Source organism: Elephas maximus, chromosome 12, assembly GCF_024166365.1.
Source record: "Elephas maximus indicus isolate mEleMax1 chromosome 12, mEleMax1 primary haplotype, whole genome shotgun sequence".
NCBI lineage: Eukaryota > Metazoa > Chordata > Mammalia > Proboscidea > Elephantidae > Elephas > Elephas maximus.
The window spans coordinates 102792501-102810662 of NC_064830.1; the positions used below are offsets into that span (position 1 = coordinate 102792501).

At 42.0% G+C, this 18162-nt stretch overlaps 1 protein-coding gene across 1 annotated transcript in view; it reads left to right on the forward strand.

The window, feature by feature from the left end:
* The first annotated feature begins 904 nt into the window (after nucleotides 1–904).
* The window catches only part of ARPC1A (actin related protein 2/3 complex subunit 1A), a 31106-nt gene continuing 13848 nt past the window's right edge, over nucleotides 905–18162 (forward strand). Inside the window, exons 1-4 of the mRNA XM_049903478.1 lie at nucleotides 905–995; nucleotides 6508–6599; nucleotides 8836–8940; nucleotides 15539–15761. Coding sequence (XP_049759435.1) covers nucleotides 6536–6599; nucleotides 8836–8940; nucleotides 15539–15761 — 392 coding nt within the window. The 5' untranslated portion in view covers nucleotides 905–995; nucleotides 6508–6535. The remainder of the gene's footprint in view (nucleotides 996–6507; nucleotides 6600–8835; nucleotides 8941–15538; nucleotides 15762–18162) is intronic.

The following is an 18162-nucleotide window of genomic DNA, read 5'->3' on the forward strand; positions in this document are numbered from 1 at the left end:
TCAACTACTAAACTAAAAGTTGGTGGTTTGAACCCACCCAGCAGTGCCACAGAAGGCCTGGCGATCAGCATCGTCAAAGATTACAGCCAAGAAAACCCCAGGAAATTCTACTCTGTAACGCACGGGGTCCTATGGGTTGGCAACGGGTTTTGGTTTTTGGCTGTTGACCCGTAGTGGCACCCAAGGCAGGAGGGTTGCTCCATAATTTCTATGGGTTCGAAGGCAGCAATCTAGTTGGAAGTGGGGTTCAGGGCATTTCTCTGAAGCTTCACCTGCAAAGGAAACAGTGTCTTCACGTACTTTTTTTTTCTTTTTTCGGGTTGTTAAATTCCACCAACTCCTTTTTTTTTTTTTTTTTTTGGAGGCACCTTGGGCGTAAGAAGCAAGTGATTCTGACGGAGGAAGGGTAGAGAAGGTTCCAGAAGGTTCCCGGGGAGGGAACATGGCAGAGGCGGCCCGACCGAGGGCAGGGCGCTGCTAACGGCACTGGAAGCGCTCGGAGGCGGCCTGGGGCCGGCAGAGAACCGCAGGGAGCCGAGCACCGGTCGCCCCTCTGACCGTCTCTCTGAAGTGACAGAAGCGTATCCGCTGGAAGGTGCAAAGGGCTCGAGACGCTCCAACGCTGAAGAATTCACCGTGTGACAAGGGCCCTTGTGAAAACGCCACGGCTCCGCACTTCGGCCTGAGATTCTGGGCAAGTTTTTCAAGAAAAGGAGACTCGCATGCCCTTTGGTGGCGCGGCGGCTGAGGGTCTCCGCGCTCCGCCGCCACATCCGGCCGGCGCCCCGACCCAACGCCTGGGCTGTGCGCGTGCGCGGACCTCCCCCACCCCCGGCCGGCCGCGCTGCGCAGGCGCCGTAGCCACTTCCGGAATCTGTCAGCCGCTCCCTCCCGGCCTCCGGCCTCCGCCCGCGCCCGCCGGAGCCTGTTCGCGTCGACTGACCAGAGTCCGCGAATTCGCCGCTCCGAGCCGGACCGGACTGCCCCGATCCCAGGTAAGGGGCAGCGGGGGAGCTTCAGGCGCTGGCGGCCTCCGCGGTGCCGGGCTACAGCCCGCGGGGGCGGCGAGACGGGGGCTTAGGCCGTGGGGCCCCGAGGCTGGGGGGCGGCCCGGGTCTCCAGCCCCGGGCCCCGTTCTCCAGGGTCCCCCCGAGTCTTTGGGGTCCCCACACGTACAGATCGCTTTCCTCAAGACATCAGGCCGCCTCCAATGCGAGAATTAACGGCTTCCTCTGCACCCCCAAGCCCCTATTTGCATCTCTATTGTAGGCATTTATCGCAGTAAAATTGGGAGAAGTGGGATAATGTCGCTCTAACCGGGGCGTCACAGGGACCATTAATTTCTTTCTCTAGCGACTAGAATGGGTCGCGGCACACAGTAGGCACCCGTGGCACCTGTCTAGGGCAGCACTCAATCTTTCAGTTATTGGGGGATCCGCCTGAACTCTAGAAAAATGTACTCCCCACCCCAGATCCTTAAGATTCCTCCCCTCCAGTGCTGCCTTCCTTAAAGTCTCAATTGCACCCTCCTCCGATCTCCTCTTGCACATTTGCTCTTGACCTAAAGGTTGGTAGTTCGAGCCCGCCCCCATGGTACGGAGGAAGAAAGACCTGGAGATCTGCTTCCCTAAAAATTTGAAAAAACAAAAACAAGCCTACTGCCATGGAGTAGATTCCGATTCATAGCGATCCTGTAAATTACACCCAAGAAAGCCCAATGAAGCAGTTCTTTTCTGTAGCACATGGGGTCGCCATGAGTCAGAATCCACTCCAGGACAACCAGTTTGTTTTTTTGTTTGTTTCTGCACTCCTTTTCCGTCACATAGGGTCCGAATTGACTGAGAGCACCTAACAACAACACTTGCTTAGCGGAACCTTTGATGTAGCACCTTCCACATTCCAACCACCCAGTCGGACTGCCAGTGTTCTAAACCCGCTTTGTTTATTGGGCGACCATCGGAAGATTGCTTCTCTGTCTCTGTTCCCTTTTGCAATAGGACAATAATTTTGGTAACCAAGTCTCAGAATTTTTCTGAGTATCATATGAGTTTATTTGCATAAATTGCTCACAGTTGCTCCTGGACCAGAATAGGTGCTCAGTAACCATTATGGGTTATTACTGCTCCTGGGTATTCTATGCATATTTATCTTCTCTTCCTCACCCCCTTTCCCAGACCTTAAGGGCCAGGAAGATGCCAGATTTTTTTTTATACGAGTCGGAATCAACAGCAACAAGTTTGGCTTTAGGCTTTTTGGCCCCAACCAGGTACCTACTCCTCTGCTAGGAACATGACTTCTTGTTAGCTGCCATGGAGAAGGCCCGACTCACGGTCACCCTAGGCACAACTGAACAAAACGCTGCCCAGTCGTGCGCCATGCTCATGATCAGCTGCTGATCCAACTGTTGTGATCCGTAAGGTTTTCATTGGCTGATTTTTGGAAGTAGATCACAAGGCCTTTCTTTGTAGTCTTAGTCTGGAGGCTCCGCTGAAACCTGTTCAGCATAATAGCTAGGCACTGAATAAATGGTAGCTTAGAATCTTTGATTATAAAGCCACCTGCTCTCATACTGTGACTTTGGAACCTGAAGGAGATTCTAACCTACTTCCATTTCAACTCATTGCCTAAATTTCCTAAATTATCTTGGTTCTTCTCTCCTTGGTTCTTCTCTCAGTTTTATTCAACCTTTCGGTTTCAGGTGATTGTTATTAGTTGCCATCGAGTTGATTCTGACTCCTGGTGACCACATGTGTGCAGAGTAGAACTGCTCCATAGGGTTTTCAAGGATGTGACCTTGTAGAAGCAGATCGCCAGGTGCTTCTGGGTCGGTTCGAACTGCCAACCTTTGGCTAGCAGTCGAACACTTAAATTTTTGTGCCACCCAGGCTTGCTGTGGATTTTTCAGGTGTCTAAAAACAAAAGAGAGGATAGCAGTCAGGAAGGTGTTTTTGGCCCACTAAGGAGTGTGTTTAACTATTGGCCACCTCTTACCACAAAGTACTCAGAGTCCTTCAGGAGTTAATTCATCTACTACTCACAATTAAAAAGCAAAGATGTCACTTTAAGGACTAAGGTGGGCCTGACCCAAGCCATGGTGTTTTCAGTCACCTTATATGCATGCGAAAGCTGGGCAATGAATAAGGAAACCTGAAGAAGAATGGACACCCTTGAATTATGGTGTTGGTGAAGAATGTTGAATACACCATGGGCTGTCAAAAGAACAAACAAATCTGTCTTGGAAGAAGTACAGCCAGAATGCTCCATAGAAGTAAGGATGGTTAGACTTTGTCTCGCTTTGGACGTGTTATTAGGAGGGGCCAGTCCCATGCTTAGTAAAGTTGAGGGTCAGCGAAAAAGAGAAAGACCCTCAACTAGATTGACACGATGGCTGCAACAACGGTCTCAAGCATCTGGGATCATGAGGATGGCACAGCAATGGGCAATGTTTCGTTCTGTTGTGCATAGGGTCAGTATGAGTTGGAACCAGCTCCTTGGCACCTAACAACAACAACTCGCAATTAAAGGAGGGAATTATCTCAGAAAATTAAAACTCCTGCTTTGGAGGGGGAGTGACAATATTTTGATCCAGTTATCTAATCCTATGCAGAAATGGTTGTTCTTTATAAAGAAGTTTAAAGGGGTCTGCCAGTGAGGCAGTGCTGGCATTACAGCCTGTCTCGGTGAGCACCAGGGAGGGTGGGGTGGCCTGGTAAGAGTGCCTGGTGTTGCCAGGTTGGGCAATGAGAGCAATTAGAAACAGGATGAATCACAGTCCTGAAGACTGACTCTAAACCAGGAACTGAAAACCCCACTGGTGTGAATATCTTGAATGAAGCCCTGGAGGAGGAGGGCCAAGAGTGTAAAGCTTACGTAAACTTTTCCAAGTTCAGAAGATACTAACCAGTGTGTACTTCTGGGGATGGTGGGTCAAAAAAAGGGAGGGAGCTAACTTATTGAGCACCTGTTTTGTGCCAGCCTCTACACGACTTGCTTTCCCCTGTGCTATCTCGTTTAATCCTCCTATCAATAGCCTCATGATGTCAGTGGAACCTCCGTTTTTACAGATGAAAAACCTTAAGATTGAGAGAGATTGAGTCACTTGCTCAGGGCTCTTCAAAGCTGAGATTCAAACGCAAGTCCCCTGGGCTCCAGGTCCACCCTCTCTGGTGTTCATGGAGACAGACCCTAATTCCAGGCACCACCTCACCAGCAGGCCCCTTGTGCAGAGCGACTTCTTTATGGCTAACTAGACATCAGAATGCCTCTGTCCTCACAGTGAAGGGGAAAGAAAGGGGGTGAGGGGAAATCTGTGGAATCATACTATGCCACAAGTAGTTTTTAATCATCCTCAGTGCTAGACAATAAAATGGTAATCAGTAAAAATTTGCTATATTTAATGCTACCACTTTTTCCGTCTGTCCCTTTTTTTCTCTCTAGCCCCCTAAAGCAAAGGTTTTCAGCATTCCCTTAAATATTAACCACAGTCTGAAAATTATAATTATCAGCATATAACAGAGATATCTGTTTCTTGGTCTTTTAAAATTCAGGCCGTTATTGAGAATGAATTTCTTAGGCATTTACTGAGTTCAGTGAATACAAGCTGTCTTTACTGGGTATGTTATAACTTTGACAAACGTGGGTGTTGTCTTGCCCTACAGACTTAGAATAGCCACATGATTATAGAAGAAGTACAGGTCTGAGTGTATGTCCAAATATGGAACTTGAATGATATAACAAAATTAGAAATGCAATTTTAGAAATAATTATGCCATTGTGTGGATGCTTGCCTCTTCGGAAGGCTGTACTACGTTGCTTATAAAACTGAGTTGAAGAAGGGGAAAGCATTTGTCTGCAGCTGTTCGTTTTTCCACTATACATGAACTATATGCTTTTATTGCATGTAAATAGTCACAGTAAATTATTAATTTACAGACCAACTTTGTTTCAGTTAACAAATGAACGTTTTACAGGCTGTAAAAAACATGGCTTTTGAGCTAAATGGGTTTTAATTAAGGAGATCCCACAGTTGGTGACACAGCATGTTATTTTGAGTGTTGTTGTGTGCAGTCAAGTCAGTTTCGACTCATAGCGACCCCACGTGTTACAGAGTAGAACTGCCCCATAGGGTTTTATTGGCTGTCCCCTTTACGGAAGCGGATTGCCAGGTCTTTCACCCATGGAGCTGCTGGGTAGCTGTGAGTAAAACCTGTTGCAACTGAACGATTTGGGTAACCATCTGACATCAGAGATGAAGAGAGAACCATGCAGTGAGCATCCGGAAGTTTAAGTTTTAAAAAACAGATTCAGCAGTCTCACTTGAATTCCTTAAAAAATGTTTTTATACTTCCAGTTAGAGGTTTTATCTTTATTTACGAGTTGCAGTTTGCTTTCTAGAACATGAAAAAGTTAAAAAGAAAAAAAAAAAAAATGGCCTAAACATCTTCACTCTTAGAATGTGAAACACTGACATTTCTCTGCCAGTTCAAGATCCCAACTGTTTTATTTCAGGGTGCACTTATCTCATGCTGACCTTTGGGTTCCCTTACAACAATTAGCAGAGACACTCTGCTTTGCCAGCTGAACTTTAATTGTTCACTTCACACCTTTCTGGTGACCCTTCCATTCATTTCCTGTTTGCATCAGAATTCCTATCTTACATTTCAGTCTCCATCCTCGGTTAACATGACTTGTTTTGAAGAGTACTGAAACCTCATATTGTCATAATAGTGCCTCACGGTAATGATAATATAGGGGTGGGAGGAGGGCTGCTGGCTTTTTTAAAACCTGTAATTCTCTCCCCAGTTTAATATATTAGGGGCCCTGGTGGCACAATGGTTAAGTGCTCAGCTGCTAGCCAAAAGGTTGGTGGATCAAACCCATTCAGTGGCTCCATTGGAGGAAGACCTGGCAGTCTGCTCCCGTAAAGATGACAGCCTAGGAAACCCTATGGGGTAGTTCTGCTCTGTTACATGGGGTTGCTGTGAGTTGGAATCGACTCGATGGCGTCAGTTAATAGTTACTTCATCAGTGGATCCAGCTTTGGGTGCCTATAAGATAGAAGATTCGATTTGATTTTTAATTTGATGGTGTATTGCAGATTTCTGCTTTCCACTTAGGTACAATTAAAAAGTTTACACAGGAGTAATATAACACCTGCGTACTCTTCACCTAGATTCACCGATTGTTAACATTTTGCTACATTTGCTCTTTCTGTATCTACCTTTTGTACTGAATGACTGCAAGTAAGACAGAAGACATTATGATGCTTCTAAACACGTTGTCATCTTATTTCCTAAGAACTAGGACATTCTATCTAACTGCAGTTCCGTTATCGTACCTAAGAAAATGAAAATAATACCGTATTGTCTATGATGTCTAATCCAAATCCAAATTTCCCCTTTTGTACAAAAAATGTCTTTTATGGCTATTTTTTAAAACCTAGATTGCAATCAACTTAAATGTTGGCTACCTGCCATTTGTAATACATTTTTCTGTTGCTCACTGCAGCTTTGTATCCTCTGAAAACACTAAGACAATGTCCCTGCATCAGTTTTTACTAGAGCCAATCACCTGCCACGCCTGGAACAGGGACCGTACCCGTAAGTATGCTGTTTATTTTGTTTCTTTTTGTGGCACCTTTGGTATATTTCACAGTTAGACACTTTCAGGAATCATATTTCAGTGTCACATGTCAAAAGCACGCACATCTAATGACACAGATTTAGAAGGGAACTAGATTATCCTATGGTTTACAGATAGAGAAACTGAGGCCCAGAGCGATGGAAACGTTTTCCCATTGGTTACACACGAAGTTAACGCCTGAGCCGTTGCTAGCACCCATGTCTTGCAACTCCTTATCCAATTCTTTTTCTGCAATACCACTTGAAGGACCATTTATTTCAGAGAAGTCTTGCATTGCTCTAAGATCCAGTATCTTGAATACTTGTGCAGGAACCCTCACTCTTCCAGCATTTAGTCAGAATAACTGGACCTAGAAATGTGGTTCACTCCTCGAGTACTCAGAGTACTCTGGCCTTTTTTTTTTTTCCCGAGATATTTTGACTCTTCTGGGTCCCCTGCATTTCTGTATGGATTTTAAGATCAGCTTGTTGACTTCTGCAAAGAAGCCAGCTGGGATTTTGATAAAGCTTGTATTGAATCTCTGGGTTTTTTTTTTTTTTTTTTTTTTAAGCAGTACAGATGTGGTTCAATTTTATTTTTAAGAATGTCTTTGGTAGATGAACAAAGTTCTCTTCCAGTTTATTGTTGGGTGAAGTGAAGAACTAGATATGAGCCTCTAGGTTGGATTTTGAAAAAGGTAACATAGCAGGACTGTGAATTTAGAGCTTCTGTTTTGTGATCATCTCACAGAGCTTTATTGCTGAGTTTCCTATATCTTTTGTCTTTACTTTTCCATCTAAAAATAGGCCTTTGGGTTATTTTCCAATTATTTTTCATAGAGGTGCAAGTTATCCTCATTTAAACTACTTGATAAGTCGAATGTATTAAGTCAAATTTTTTGTTATGCCATATTACAATTTGAAATTTATAATGTTTTCCAGGTTTAAATTTGGATTTGGCTTTTGGAATCTTAATATGCATCTTAGAAATTTAGAGAACTATGTAACTAGTTGCTAAAAAGCACCTAAAGTCTTAGGAATTTAGAGCTAGATATTTATCTAGAGCTGTACTTTCATCTGGAAACTCAGGTGGCGTAGTAGTTAAGTGCTACGGCTGCTAACCAAAGGGTTGGCAGTTCGAATCTGCCAGGCACTCCTTGGAATCTCTATGGAGCAGTTCTCAAGGGCACTGGGTTTGGTCTTTTTTTTTTTTTAATAGTTTCATCTGTAAAACAGATGGAGCTTTCTTAAGAAGGGGAGAAAAAGAGAATATATAGATAAGGGAACTATTGACTGATTGGCCTGAAGTTTGGATTGTAGATCTCAATTTTAATGTTAGGAAATCCATGTTTTTTTTCCCCAAGAAAAAGATATATTAATATGAGTTAGAAAAAATGTGTATATTCATATTATGTATGAATTCTTAATATTTTGGATTGGTCAAGAAGATTTCTCAAAAACAATTTTGTTTTATGATCTCTATTGGCTTTACTGTAAAAGGGAACTTTGTTATGTTTTATTAGCAGAATCAAGTTTTTCTGATAAAGTGGTGGTGCCCACCCTGGGTCCATGAGAGCAGAAATGGGAGTCTAGGAGCTCTTTTCAGCATTTCAGGAAGTCTATCAGAAATTAAATATTTCTCTCTTGCAGAGATGAATGTCAAATATCTTAAAAAAAAAAAAAAAACAGTTGCCATCGAGTCGGCTTCCACTCCTGGGGCCCCCATGTGTGTCAGAGTAGAACTGTGCTCCGTAAGGCTTTTCTTGGCTGATTTTCCCGAAGTAAATTGCCAGGCCTGTCTTCCGAGCTGCCTTGAGTGAACTTGAACTACCAGCCTTTCAGTTAGCAGCCAAGCACGTTAACCATGTGCCCCACCGTAGACTCCCATACATCTTTACTGTGGGCTGAAACTATGTCAACTAATCATAGTCACCGTGTTTATTTCTTGCTAATTAGAATCTTTAATTGACAGCTGTGTATGTCTCTGGAAAAAATGAACTTTGTAATTTAGATTGCCTACGAAACATTTTTAAATATGGAGTCCAGGCAGAGGTAAAATTAATGAAAGGAATTCTTCAGGAGTGAATATTGGGAACCACTTTTTGAAACCATTTTCTTATTCGTTCCTTCAGTCTGTCTTTAAAACACCAACTGTAAGAGATCTCTTTTGGGGACAATTTCATGTGTTAATGTGTGTATTGACTTCTTCCTCCAGAGATTGCCCTTAGCCCCAATAATCATGAAGTCCACATCTATAAGAAGAATGGGAGCCAGTGGGTGAAAGCTCATGAACTCAAGGAACACAATGGACACATCACAGGTAAAGGAAAACGGCCGGGAGCTCAGTTCAGTCTTTTGAAATTAAGCACTCTTTTGTTTAAATCACAAGCCTAATAAAGTAAGTCTGCCACAATATTTAAAACTGTACAGCATTGACTGAGTTTTCTTTAGACAGTTTGAGAAGCTATCATAATAGCGATGTCAGCTTTTCACACTGGTTCACAGTACTCTGCTAGTATTATAAAAAGCACTGTACCTGCTCTTAAGGACTAAAAACCTTAAATGAGGAGACAAGGCGTGAAAGCGAAAACTAGACAACATGACAGCTGGGTGGAAATGTAAGCCAAATGGATCACAAGTGCTGAGGGAACACAGTATCTCCCAAAAGTTTCCTTCATGGTGGTTTTAGGGAGAGGAAGACATTTCAAAATATAGGAAAGGACAAAGAGTAACCAAACAAACACCCATATTCCCACCACCCAAAATTAAGAACTACTAATCAATCCTTTTTCCTGTGTACCAGGAGACTTAAGAAACAGTATTATCACAGATAACGGTAAAGTCCCTCTCTCACCCCCAGTTTTGTACCTCGCCCTTCCTTCCCAGAAGGCAGTCTCTGATCTCGTCTGACATCATCCTGGTTCATTTTTAATACATTTATACACATGCCCTGGTTGGATAATGGTTAAGCGCTTGACTGCTAACCAAAAGGTTGGCAGTTTGAACCCACCCAGCAGCTCCACTGGAGAAAGACCTGGCAATCTGCTTCCCTAAAGATCACAGCCTAGAAAAGCCTGTGGGGCAGCTCTACTCTGTCACATGGGGTCCCTATGAGCCTAAATTGACTCAGCAGCACCTAACAACAGTGTGCATTTGTAAACAACCTTTAGGACTGCTGACTAGTATTTTTAAGTGTTACACACATGCCACCACGTTATACACCGCAGCCTGCTGTTGTTTCTGCACTCTTTCCATAGTGGTATAACTACATCAGTTCTATTCCTCTGAACTGCTTTGTGGCATTTCATACCTCTTCAACTTACCTTTCCTCCATTGGAGGACATTTAGGGTTTTTCGTTATTACGGTGGGGTGCTGAGTTGAGCATCCCCGTACAGATCTCTTTGTACCTATGTGTGAAGGTTTGGGTAGGTAGGTAGCCTTGCCGGAACACAGATATGCACACCCTTAGCTGTGCCCGATGGTCTGCGTTCCCCTCACCATGTTAGAGTGCCCACTTTCCCACACCCTACAAGTTCTTGATGTGGCCGGGCAAAAGCCCGTCTGAGTGAAAGCTGGTGTCTCTATAAGTTACATGTTCCCGACTAATAGAAAGGTTGAGTATTTTTTCATGTGTTTATTAGCCATGTGAATTTTCTCTTGTGACTTGTCTGTTCATATGCTTTTGACCATTGTTCCATTGAGTTTTTGTCTTTTCTTTGTTCATGTGTGGAAGAATAGATCTTAAAGTATGTGGATCTGAGGCAGATTCCTGAGTGTACAGTAACTTTCGTCTTTGAAGAAAACTTACCAATGACTAGATGAATAGAGTTGGCAGGCAGAGCAGTGCTAAGTTTTATTAACCAAAAAAAATCAAACCCACTGCCATTGAGTCGATTCCAACTCATAGCGACCCTATAGGGCAGAGTAGAACTGCCCCATAGAGTTTCCAAGGAGTGCCTGGAGGATTGGAACTGCTGACCTCTTGGTTAGCAGCCATAGCACTTAACCACTACCCCAGCAGGGTTCAAGTTTTATTAATAAGTTTTATAAAAAGTTTTTTATTTATAAGTTTTATTAAGCAAGTACCAAATAAGGAAGAATGAGAGGTAAAAATGGAGAACTTTTTACAATGTTTTTCAGAATTTAGTGAACCAAATTTCAGTAGGGTTTATTGCTTTGTAAAGTTATGTCTGGCTATTTCTTTAAAACCCATCTTCACCTATTGATCTGTTCAGGAAAAACTCTTGTTCTTTGATCCTCACTACCGTAGTTCCCTTTTTTGTCTATTTTCTGGCAGAATCGACTCATCCGCTTGCTTTGAACAATCTGCCCAAGCGCATCAAAACTTAGTCTCTATAACTTCAGAGACAAGTTTTTCACTGCAGTCCGGAGCTTTCCCTCTCCTCATGCTGACATTGCATTTAAGTGGGCAGGGAAGAGAATTACTATAGTGACTTGTTGTTGTTATTTTGGACTCTAGAATTTTGTCTCTAATCCCCGAAAATTCTCACTAACTTAAAAGATGTCCTTCCCCCAAGTCAGAAAATAAGTTAATGTTTTGGCCTTTTGCAGCCTTACTTAAGTTGTCTTTGCATCCCCAGCAAAAACTCGTCACCAGCCCTTCTTGCTTTTGCAGTGATTTGTGTGTGATGCCAGTGAGCACTAGAGCCCAGCGTGTTACTGAACCAGCACCGGGGACATAATTTCTATTTTTGTGGCTATTGCTTTCCCACGACCTGATTTCCATGAGGTTGGGCCTATTTTCCTTAAGTCCCTTTGCCAGTGTGCCTTGTAGCTTAAGAATACAATCACTTCTGTTTTAAATTGGAATTTTAACATTAGGAAATACTTTTAAATGAGGAAAAGCCAAGATGAAAGGCTAAAGAAATAGTCAAGAATGTGAAATATTTAGTGAGATCTTTTTTCTCCCCTACTTACGTTCTCTTTTGGAGTCCTTTGTACTTGGTCCTGATTTCTGTCCAAATGCTCAAACAACACTTTTTTACATCTGAGAAAATTGTTCTTGAAAGACTCTAAATATAATTCTGTGGCAGGAAACCAAACATCAGACCTATTTCCTCAGAAAAGAGTACTACAGGAAAAAAATTATCTCGGGAAGCGTCCTAGAAGAAAAGACTAGTCATTACTACAGAGAAAAAGAGTATGGCAAACATCAAAGTGATAGCATAGTTCTGAGGGTTTTTTCTGTGAGTTTATTCTTTTGTGTTAAATGTTTGATTGTTCTCCCTTCCTTTAAAAAAAAAAAATTATTATGGAAATTTTTAAACAGATCAAAAATAAATGAAATAGTGTAATGAACCCAGGAGGGGACAGGAAAGCTGGTAGTAGGGAACCCAAGGTCTAGAAGGAAGAGTGTTGATATGTGGGGTTATTAACCAATGTCATGAAACAATATGTGTACTGTTTCGTAAGAAGCTAGTTTGTTCTGTAAACCTTCATCTAAAGCACAATAAAAAAAAAAAAAAGTATTTTCATTTTTAACAGAGAAGAACTCATTTCTTTTGTTGTTGAAAGTGTACACAGCAGAACATACACCAATTCAACAATTACTACACGTACAATTCCTTGACACTGATTACATTCTTTGAGTTGTGCACCTATTCTCATCTGCCTTTTCTGAGTTTTTCCTCCCTTGTAACATAAACTCACTGCCCATTAATTTTTCTGTCTAATCTTTTGAGTTGCTGTTGTCAGTTTGATCCCATATAGATAGATCTTAAAAGAGCACACTGCTCAGGGCAGACATTTTTTACTAGTTAAGGTAAACTATCGTTTGGTTTTAAGAAGACGTCAGTGGATATTTTTTGGTTTGAAGCTTAAATACTATCTCAGGGCAGTAATTTCAGGGGTTTGTCCAGCCTCCATGGCTCCAGAAAGTCTGGAGTCTGTGAGACTTTGAAATTCTGTTCTGTGTTTTCCTCCTTTTGATCAGAATTCTTCTATAGAATTTTTGACAAAGTGTTCGTTAATGGTAGCCGGGCCCCATCCAGTTCTTCTGGTCTCATGGCAAAGGAGGCAGTTGTTCATGGAGGCAATTAGCCACACATTCCATATCCTCCTATTCCTGACTCTCCTTCTTCCTCTGTTGCTCAAGGCAAATAGAGACCTGCTGTTGTGCCTTGGATGGGTGCTTGCAAGCTGTTAAGACCCAGGCTCTACACAGTGAAGCAGGAAATAGAACAGAAACACTAAACACATTATTAGGCCAGTTAGCTGGTATGTCCCATGAAACCGTGACCCTAAACCTCCAAACCCAGGAGCGAAATCCCATAAGGTTTTTGGTTGTGCATAAACAGCGTCACCTGCTACTCTATTGTTGTTGTTGTAGGTATATCTATCACACAGCTTTTGCCAGCTCATCTTATACAGGTGTACAACTTAGTGACAGCGGTTGAAATAATCGGCTGTGCAACCCTACCCTTAATCAATGCAATTTTTCTATCACAAGAACTCTTATATGTATATATATTTAACTATATTTATTAAATACATATTTAATTTTTATTGTGGTAAATATACATGAAACAAAGCATTTGACATCTCAATAGTCTTCACGTGTCCAGTTCAGTGACGTGCTCACCGTCTTGTTCAACCATCATCCTTACTTGTTCCCAAATTTTGCATCATCTTTAACAGAAGTTCAGTGAAGGACTCTTCTTTTTAATGATAACCACTGCGACAGTTTACTTTAACTGGGTTTCAGATAAGTTCCACACATTGTGATTTAGTTGATGTATCTCTTATCTTTTTTTTTTTTAATAAGTTCTCTTTTTTGTTTTCTTTTGTAGTTTGTTTTAAGAAAACTGAAAAATCCAGTAGTTTGACCTGTAGTATTCAGAGCCTGGATTTTATTGATTGCAAGCCCATGGTGCTGTTTTATATACATACTCCTCTGTCCTCTCTATTCCCTGTAAATGGCTAGTTGAATTTAGGTGGTAATAGGTTCTTTCATCAAGGAGGCCTGATGGCACAGTGGTCAAAGCACTTGGCTGCTAACCAAAAGGTCGGCAGTTCTAACTTACCGCTGCTCCACAGGAGAAAGATGTGGCGGTCTGCTTCCATAAAGATTACAGCCTGGAAACCCTGTGGGGCAGCCCTACTCTGTCTTATAGGGTGACTATGAGGAATTGACTTGATGGCAGCAGGTTTTTTGGTTCATTTGTCAAGAAAGAGAAGCTTACCCTCATCTGCTGTTTGGTTAGTACAGGGAAGAGGATAAATGGCTTGATTCCCCTCCTTTTTCTTTTCAGCCTTCTGATGACAGGAAAACCAAAGGAAAAAAAAAAAAAGAAACAAAGCTAAATTTTAGTGAGAGATGAGAATTTCCATTTTACTGAATGTTTGATCTTCTCACTTTTTAACAAGTAAATGTTTAGAAAGGTAAAAGCTAATGTCATCTAAAATAGTTGAGGCAATGGCTATGGTTTTACAGCTTCCATTTTCAAATGAAAGGCGTGGCTCTGGAGGTAGACTTAGAGTTATAAAACTAAGCAGAAGGCAGTTCTCTTTATTTTTCTTAGAGGGCAGTGACCTATTGATGAAGAAAAAACACCTCATGCTGTGCTCAGGAATCCTTATTAAACGCATATATGTTTAATTAGAGTTGTCATATGGGATATGGGGTAAAATTTGAGATTGTCAAGATCCTTCTGAAATCACTGAGCATTTTCTCTTTACAAGGCAATGTTCTGGGTGTCAGAGGGTAAATTAGTTTTCTCTTGCGGTCTAAAAAATGTCACAAACTTGGCCGCTTAAACCAAGACGTACTAGCTCATGGTTTCTGTGGTCAGGGGCCTGGGCACGCCTTATTTGGATCCTCTGCAGATTTATTTCCTCATGGCTGTGAGATTTATTTCCTCATGGCTGATTTATTTCCTCTGCAGATTTATTTCCTCATGGCTGTTTGAGATTTATGGCAGCTTCCTTCTTCAAAGCCAGTAGAGAGGGAGTGTCTTCAGCAAAAGGGAAACTACCCTCTTAAGTCATCATGTGCAGATAATCACATACATCCCACCACCTGCTCACATCCCATTGGTTAGAGGCGAGTCACAGGTCCTACCCACACCCTGGGAAGGGGCTCACACAAAGGCATGAGCACCAGGAGGTGGCATCATGGGGGCCACCTCACAGTATTTCAGAAACATGCTTCCTGTCTCAAAAGGCTTGCAGTCAAGTTAGGAAAACAAGACATTCATAAAACATTTTGTATTCCACCTCTGAGAATTTATCGTAGAGAAATAATTTTCACCAGAGCAAAAAGTGTGAGCCTGAATGTTTATTGTAGTTTTATTATATCAAATGATTGGAAACTTAACAGATGTCCAACAGTGGGGGGATGATTTAGGACATCATGACAAGATCAGTGTTCTGAGATAACGTATGACCACTACTAATTTATAAAAAGCAGAGGGAAACATTTGCCAAGGCAGTAGGGAGGAGGGTGTGGACATAAGGAATGGGCAAGACTTGACTGACTTTTCTCCATGTCCCTTCGAGATGTTTGTCTCGTAACGATGTGTGGCTATTGCTTTTCTAGTTTAAAATCTAATAAAGAGGAAAGAAAAAGGTAAGGGATCTTCATACCAGGAATTTTTTAGAAACCTGTGTGTGGGTGGAAAGAGTGTCCCTGCTTAGTTCTGTAACCTCCGCAGTTACAAAAGCGCATTATAAAACGGCTCTGTCCCACCTGTCCTCGTAGAGGATCCTGAGTCTTGGGGCCTTTGCAGGACAGCCATACCTTTGTGTGAGATGGTGCTCAGGACCGTAGGTGGGGAGAGGGTGGGACCAAGAGGAAGGCACCATGCTCGCTGGTCCCACCATGCCAGCGCCCACCTGCCTGTGCCCCAGACAGTTTCATTGACTGGGCAAAGATACTGATACCACATCTCACTTACAGGTATCGACTGGGCACCCAAGAGCGACCGCATCGTCACCTGCGGGGCAGACCGCAACGCCTACGTCTGGAGTCAGAAGGACGGTGTCTGGAAGCCCACGCTGGTGATCCTCAGAATTAATCGGGCGGCCACTTTTGTGAAGTGGTCGCCGCTAGAGAACAAATTTGCCGTGGGAAGTGGAGCACGGCTCATCTCTGTCTGTTACTTCGAGTCCGAAAATGACTGGTGAGCAATATAAGAACATATTTTCTCTGTTGAATTGTGTAGAACTATGTATTTGGACTGCTGGGTTCTGGGGTTAGGCTTGGTATGAGACTTCCTGAGGCACCGTGTGAAGGCTTAATTATAACCAGTTTTTCCTCATCTGGAGCTTTATTTTCCTCTGAAATTCTTCATTCCCTGTAATTGAACGTTTTTCTTTCTCATGTGCACATCGAGCTGAGTCTCACGCCTTTCTCATTTATTATAGGGCAACTGTTTATGTGTTTTGATCTACTAACGTGTTTGTTCTGTAAGATGGCACTGCTGTTCTCAGTCTGTACTGCTCCAATTGCTGTTTCTTACTCTGATATGTAAATTATAAACTCGAAAGATTTCTCAGTGCCCTGCGAAATCATTTGTCTCCCTACATCTATCTATTTAAAATATCTGGGATTCTTACAGACAACGTGTTATCCTTTCTTGAGCATTTATCTGCTAATCAAATCTACGTCTTGGTATAATATTTTACTTGTTTAAACCATTGGAGTAAAAATTCACCAGAATCTTGGAGGTGTGTTAGCCTGTTGTACTTCTATATAAATAATTTGCAGCCGAACAATTCAAACTACAAAGATTCATTTTTATGTCTAAATAACTTATTTTAACTATTCATTGCTTAAACAGGAAATAGCTCTGTTCTATCTGGCATGCATTCAGAAAGTACGACAAAGGTCCTTCAGCGTGGAATTGTCATCTTGTACAAAACTGGCAGTGTTTGTGTTTCCACTAAAAATAGCAGAGTACACATTACTCTTTGCATTAGTCTTGCTGTTTGCATTCTGCCGAAACAGTGAAAGGAGGCGATGACTTTGTTTCATTTTGTAATTGAAGAAAACCTCAGAAATTTTGACTCTTTGGAAAGGAAGTCAGAATTTACAAGATTGAATTATAAATTGACAACTGCATTCTTCCTTCCAGCATGTGCAAAATAAGGCTCACAAACAGCTGCCCGCTGAAAATCATTGGAGGCCTGGCTGTAACGAGCACAGGAGAACCACACATCATTAATAGGATGTCCCTGCAGGACCAGGCCTTCTGTCGTCGCCTAACTCCTGCATTTATGGGGGAAATGTACTTCCTGGATAAGCTTCAACCTTAGTGATGGTTAACATTTTTATTCATTGAGAAATAGTTGAAAATATAGGTAAATTGGGCTTTACTATGGTACACAGCCTTGTAATTTGGACATGCTGTCTGCTCGGGAGAGTTTCTCAGCTACAGAATAATATTTCATTCCTACGATGTGAGTACATCCTTGACTTATAACGGATTTCACTTATGACCGTCTGTTTTGTTTTTTTTTTTACATCTTATCATTAGTAGTACGTACTACACACAGTGTTACAGCACGTAATTTGCTGATGTTATCATTCTCATGCCAACCCCCAAAGACAAATAAAGATCAGATTTATAAAGATACCGATAATGAAAGACAATAATAACGAAAACTAAAAAAAACAAATGAGCTCTTTAAGTTACATCAGAACCGACTTACAATGGCATCGTTGAAGCAGAACCGCATCGCTCGTCAGGGACTGCCTGTGCTTCCAAACAGCCTCTCGGAAGCCTATGGCTTACTCACAGGAGCTGCTTTCATTTTGCTTGCCATTCTTTTATTTAAAGTTACTGCATTATAGGACAGTTCAGCATATTGTCTCTTTCAGAAAGATTTCTAAGCAAAAGATTCTGTAAAAAATAATTTTGCATTCAGGAAAAGGCATTTGTCTCAATATTAGGTCTCTGAATTCTTGAACTCTCAGGTCTCTGAACTTGACTGCTTTTTAAACAGCAGTTTGGGGGCAGAAATTGAATTAGTTAAGTCAAAATAATGACTCTTTTTAGCCATAAATTATCTTTTTTCGGTGGAACTAGAGAACTCCCAGCAAGAGAGTCTGCTAATTCCTTAGTTGTAATTTCTCTGGAAAAAATAATAATTTGTAGCTTCATGGAGACTTGTAAAGGAGGTTAAGTATCTCACAAACCAAAGTTAACCCAAAATGAACTAACAAATCACTGAATATTTATAATAAAAATTCAAATAACTTTAAGCCTCAGTTTTTATCTCAAAGGCTAAAGTTGCATGTAACCTGAAACTCCACTGGGCAGTGCCAGAGTTGATCTGTAAGTTTGTTTACGAGTGAGGAGTCCCTGGTAGCTGGAAAAGTTGAGAGCCCGCTGATCTGATAAGAATGTCAAAGCCTAACAGACAGACTGTTTGTGGTTCTTCTTTCTCTCTGTCCTTCAGAAATGCACCTTCTCACAGGCAGCCACCGTAAGAGCCACGCTGAGTCTTTTCAGCGACACGCATTTGTAGGTCATTTGGGAACTGTCGCTTGATGTGTAGATAAGTTAAAGTGGGTTTTCT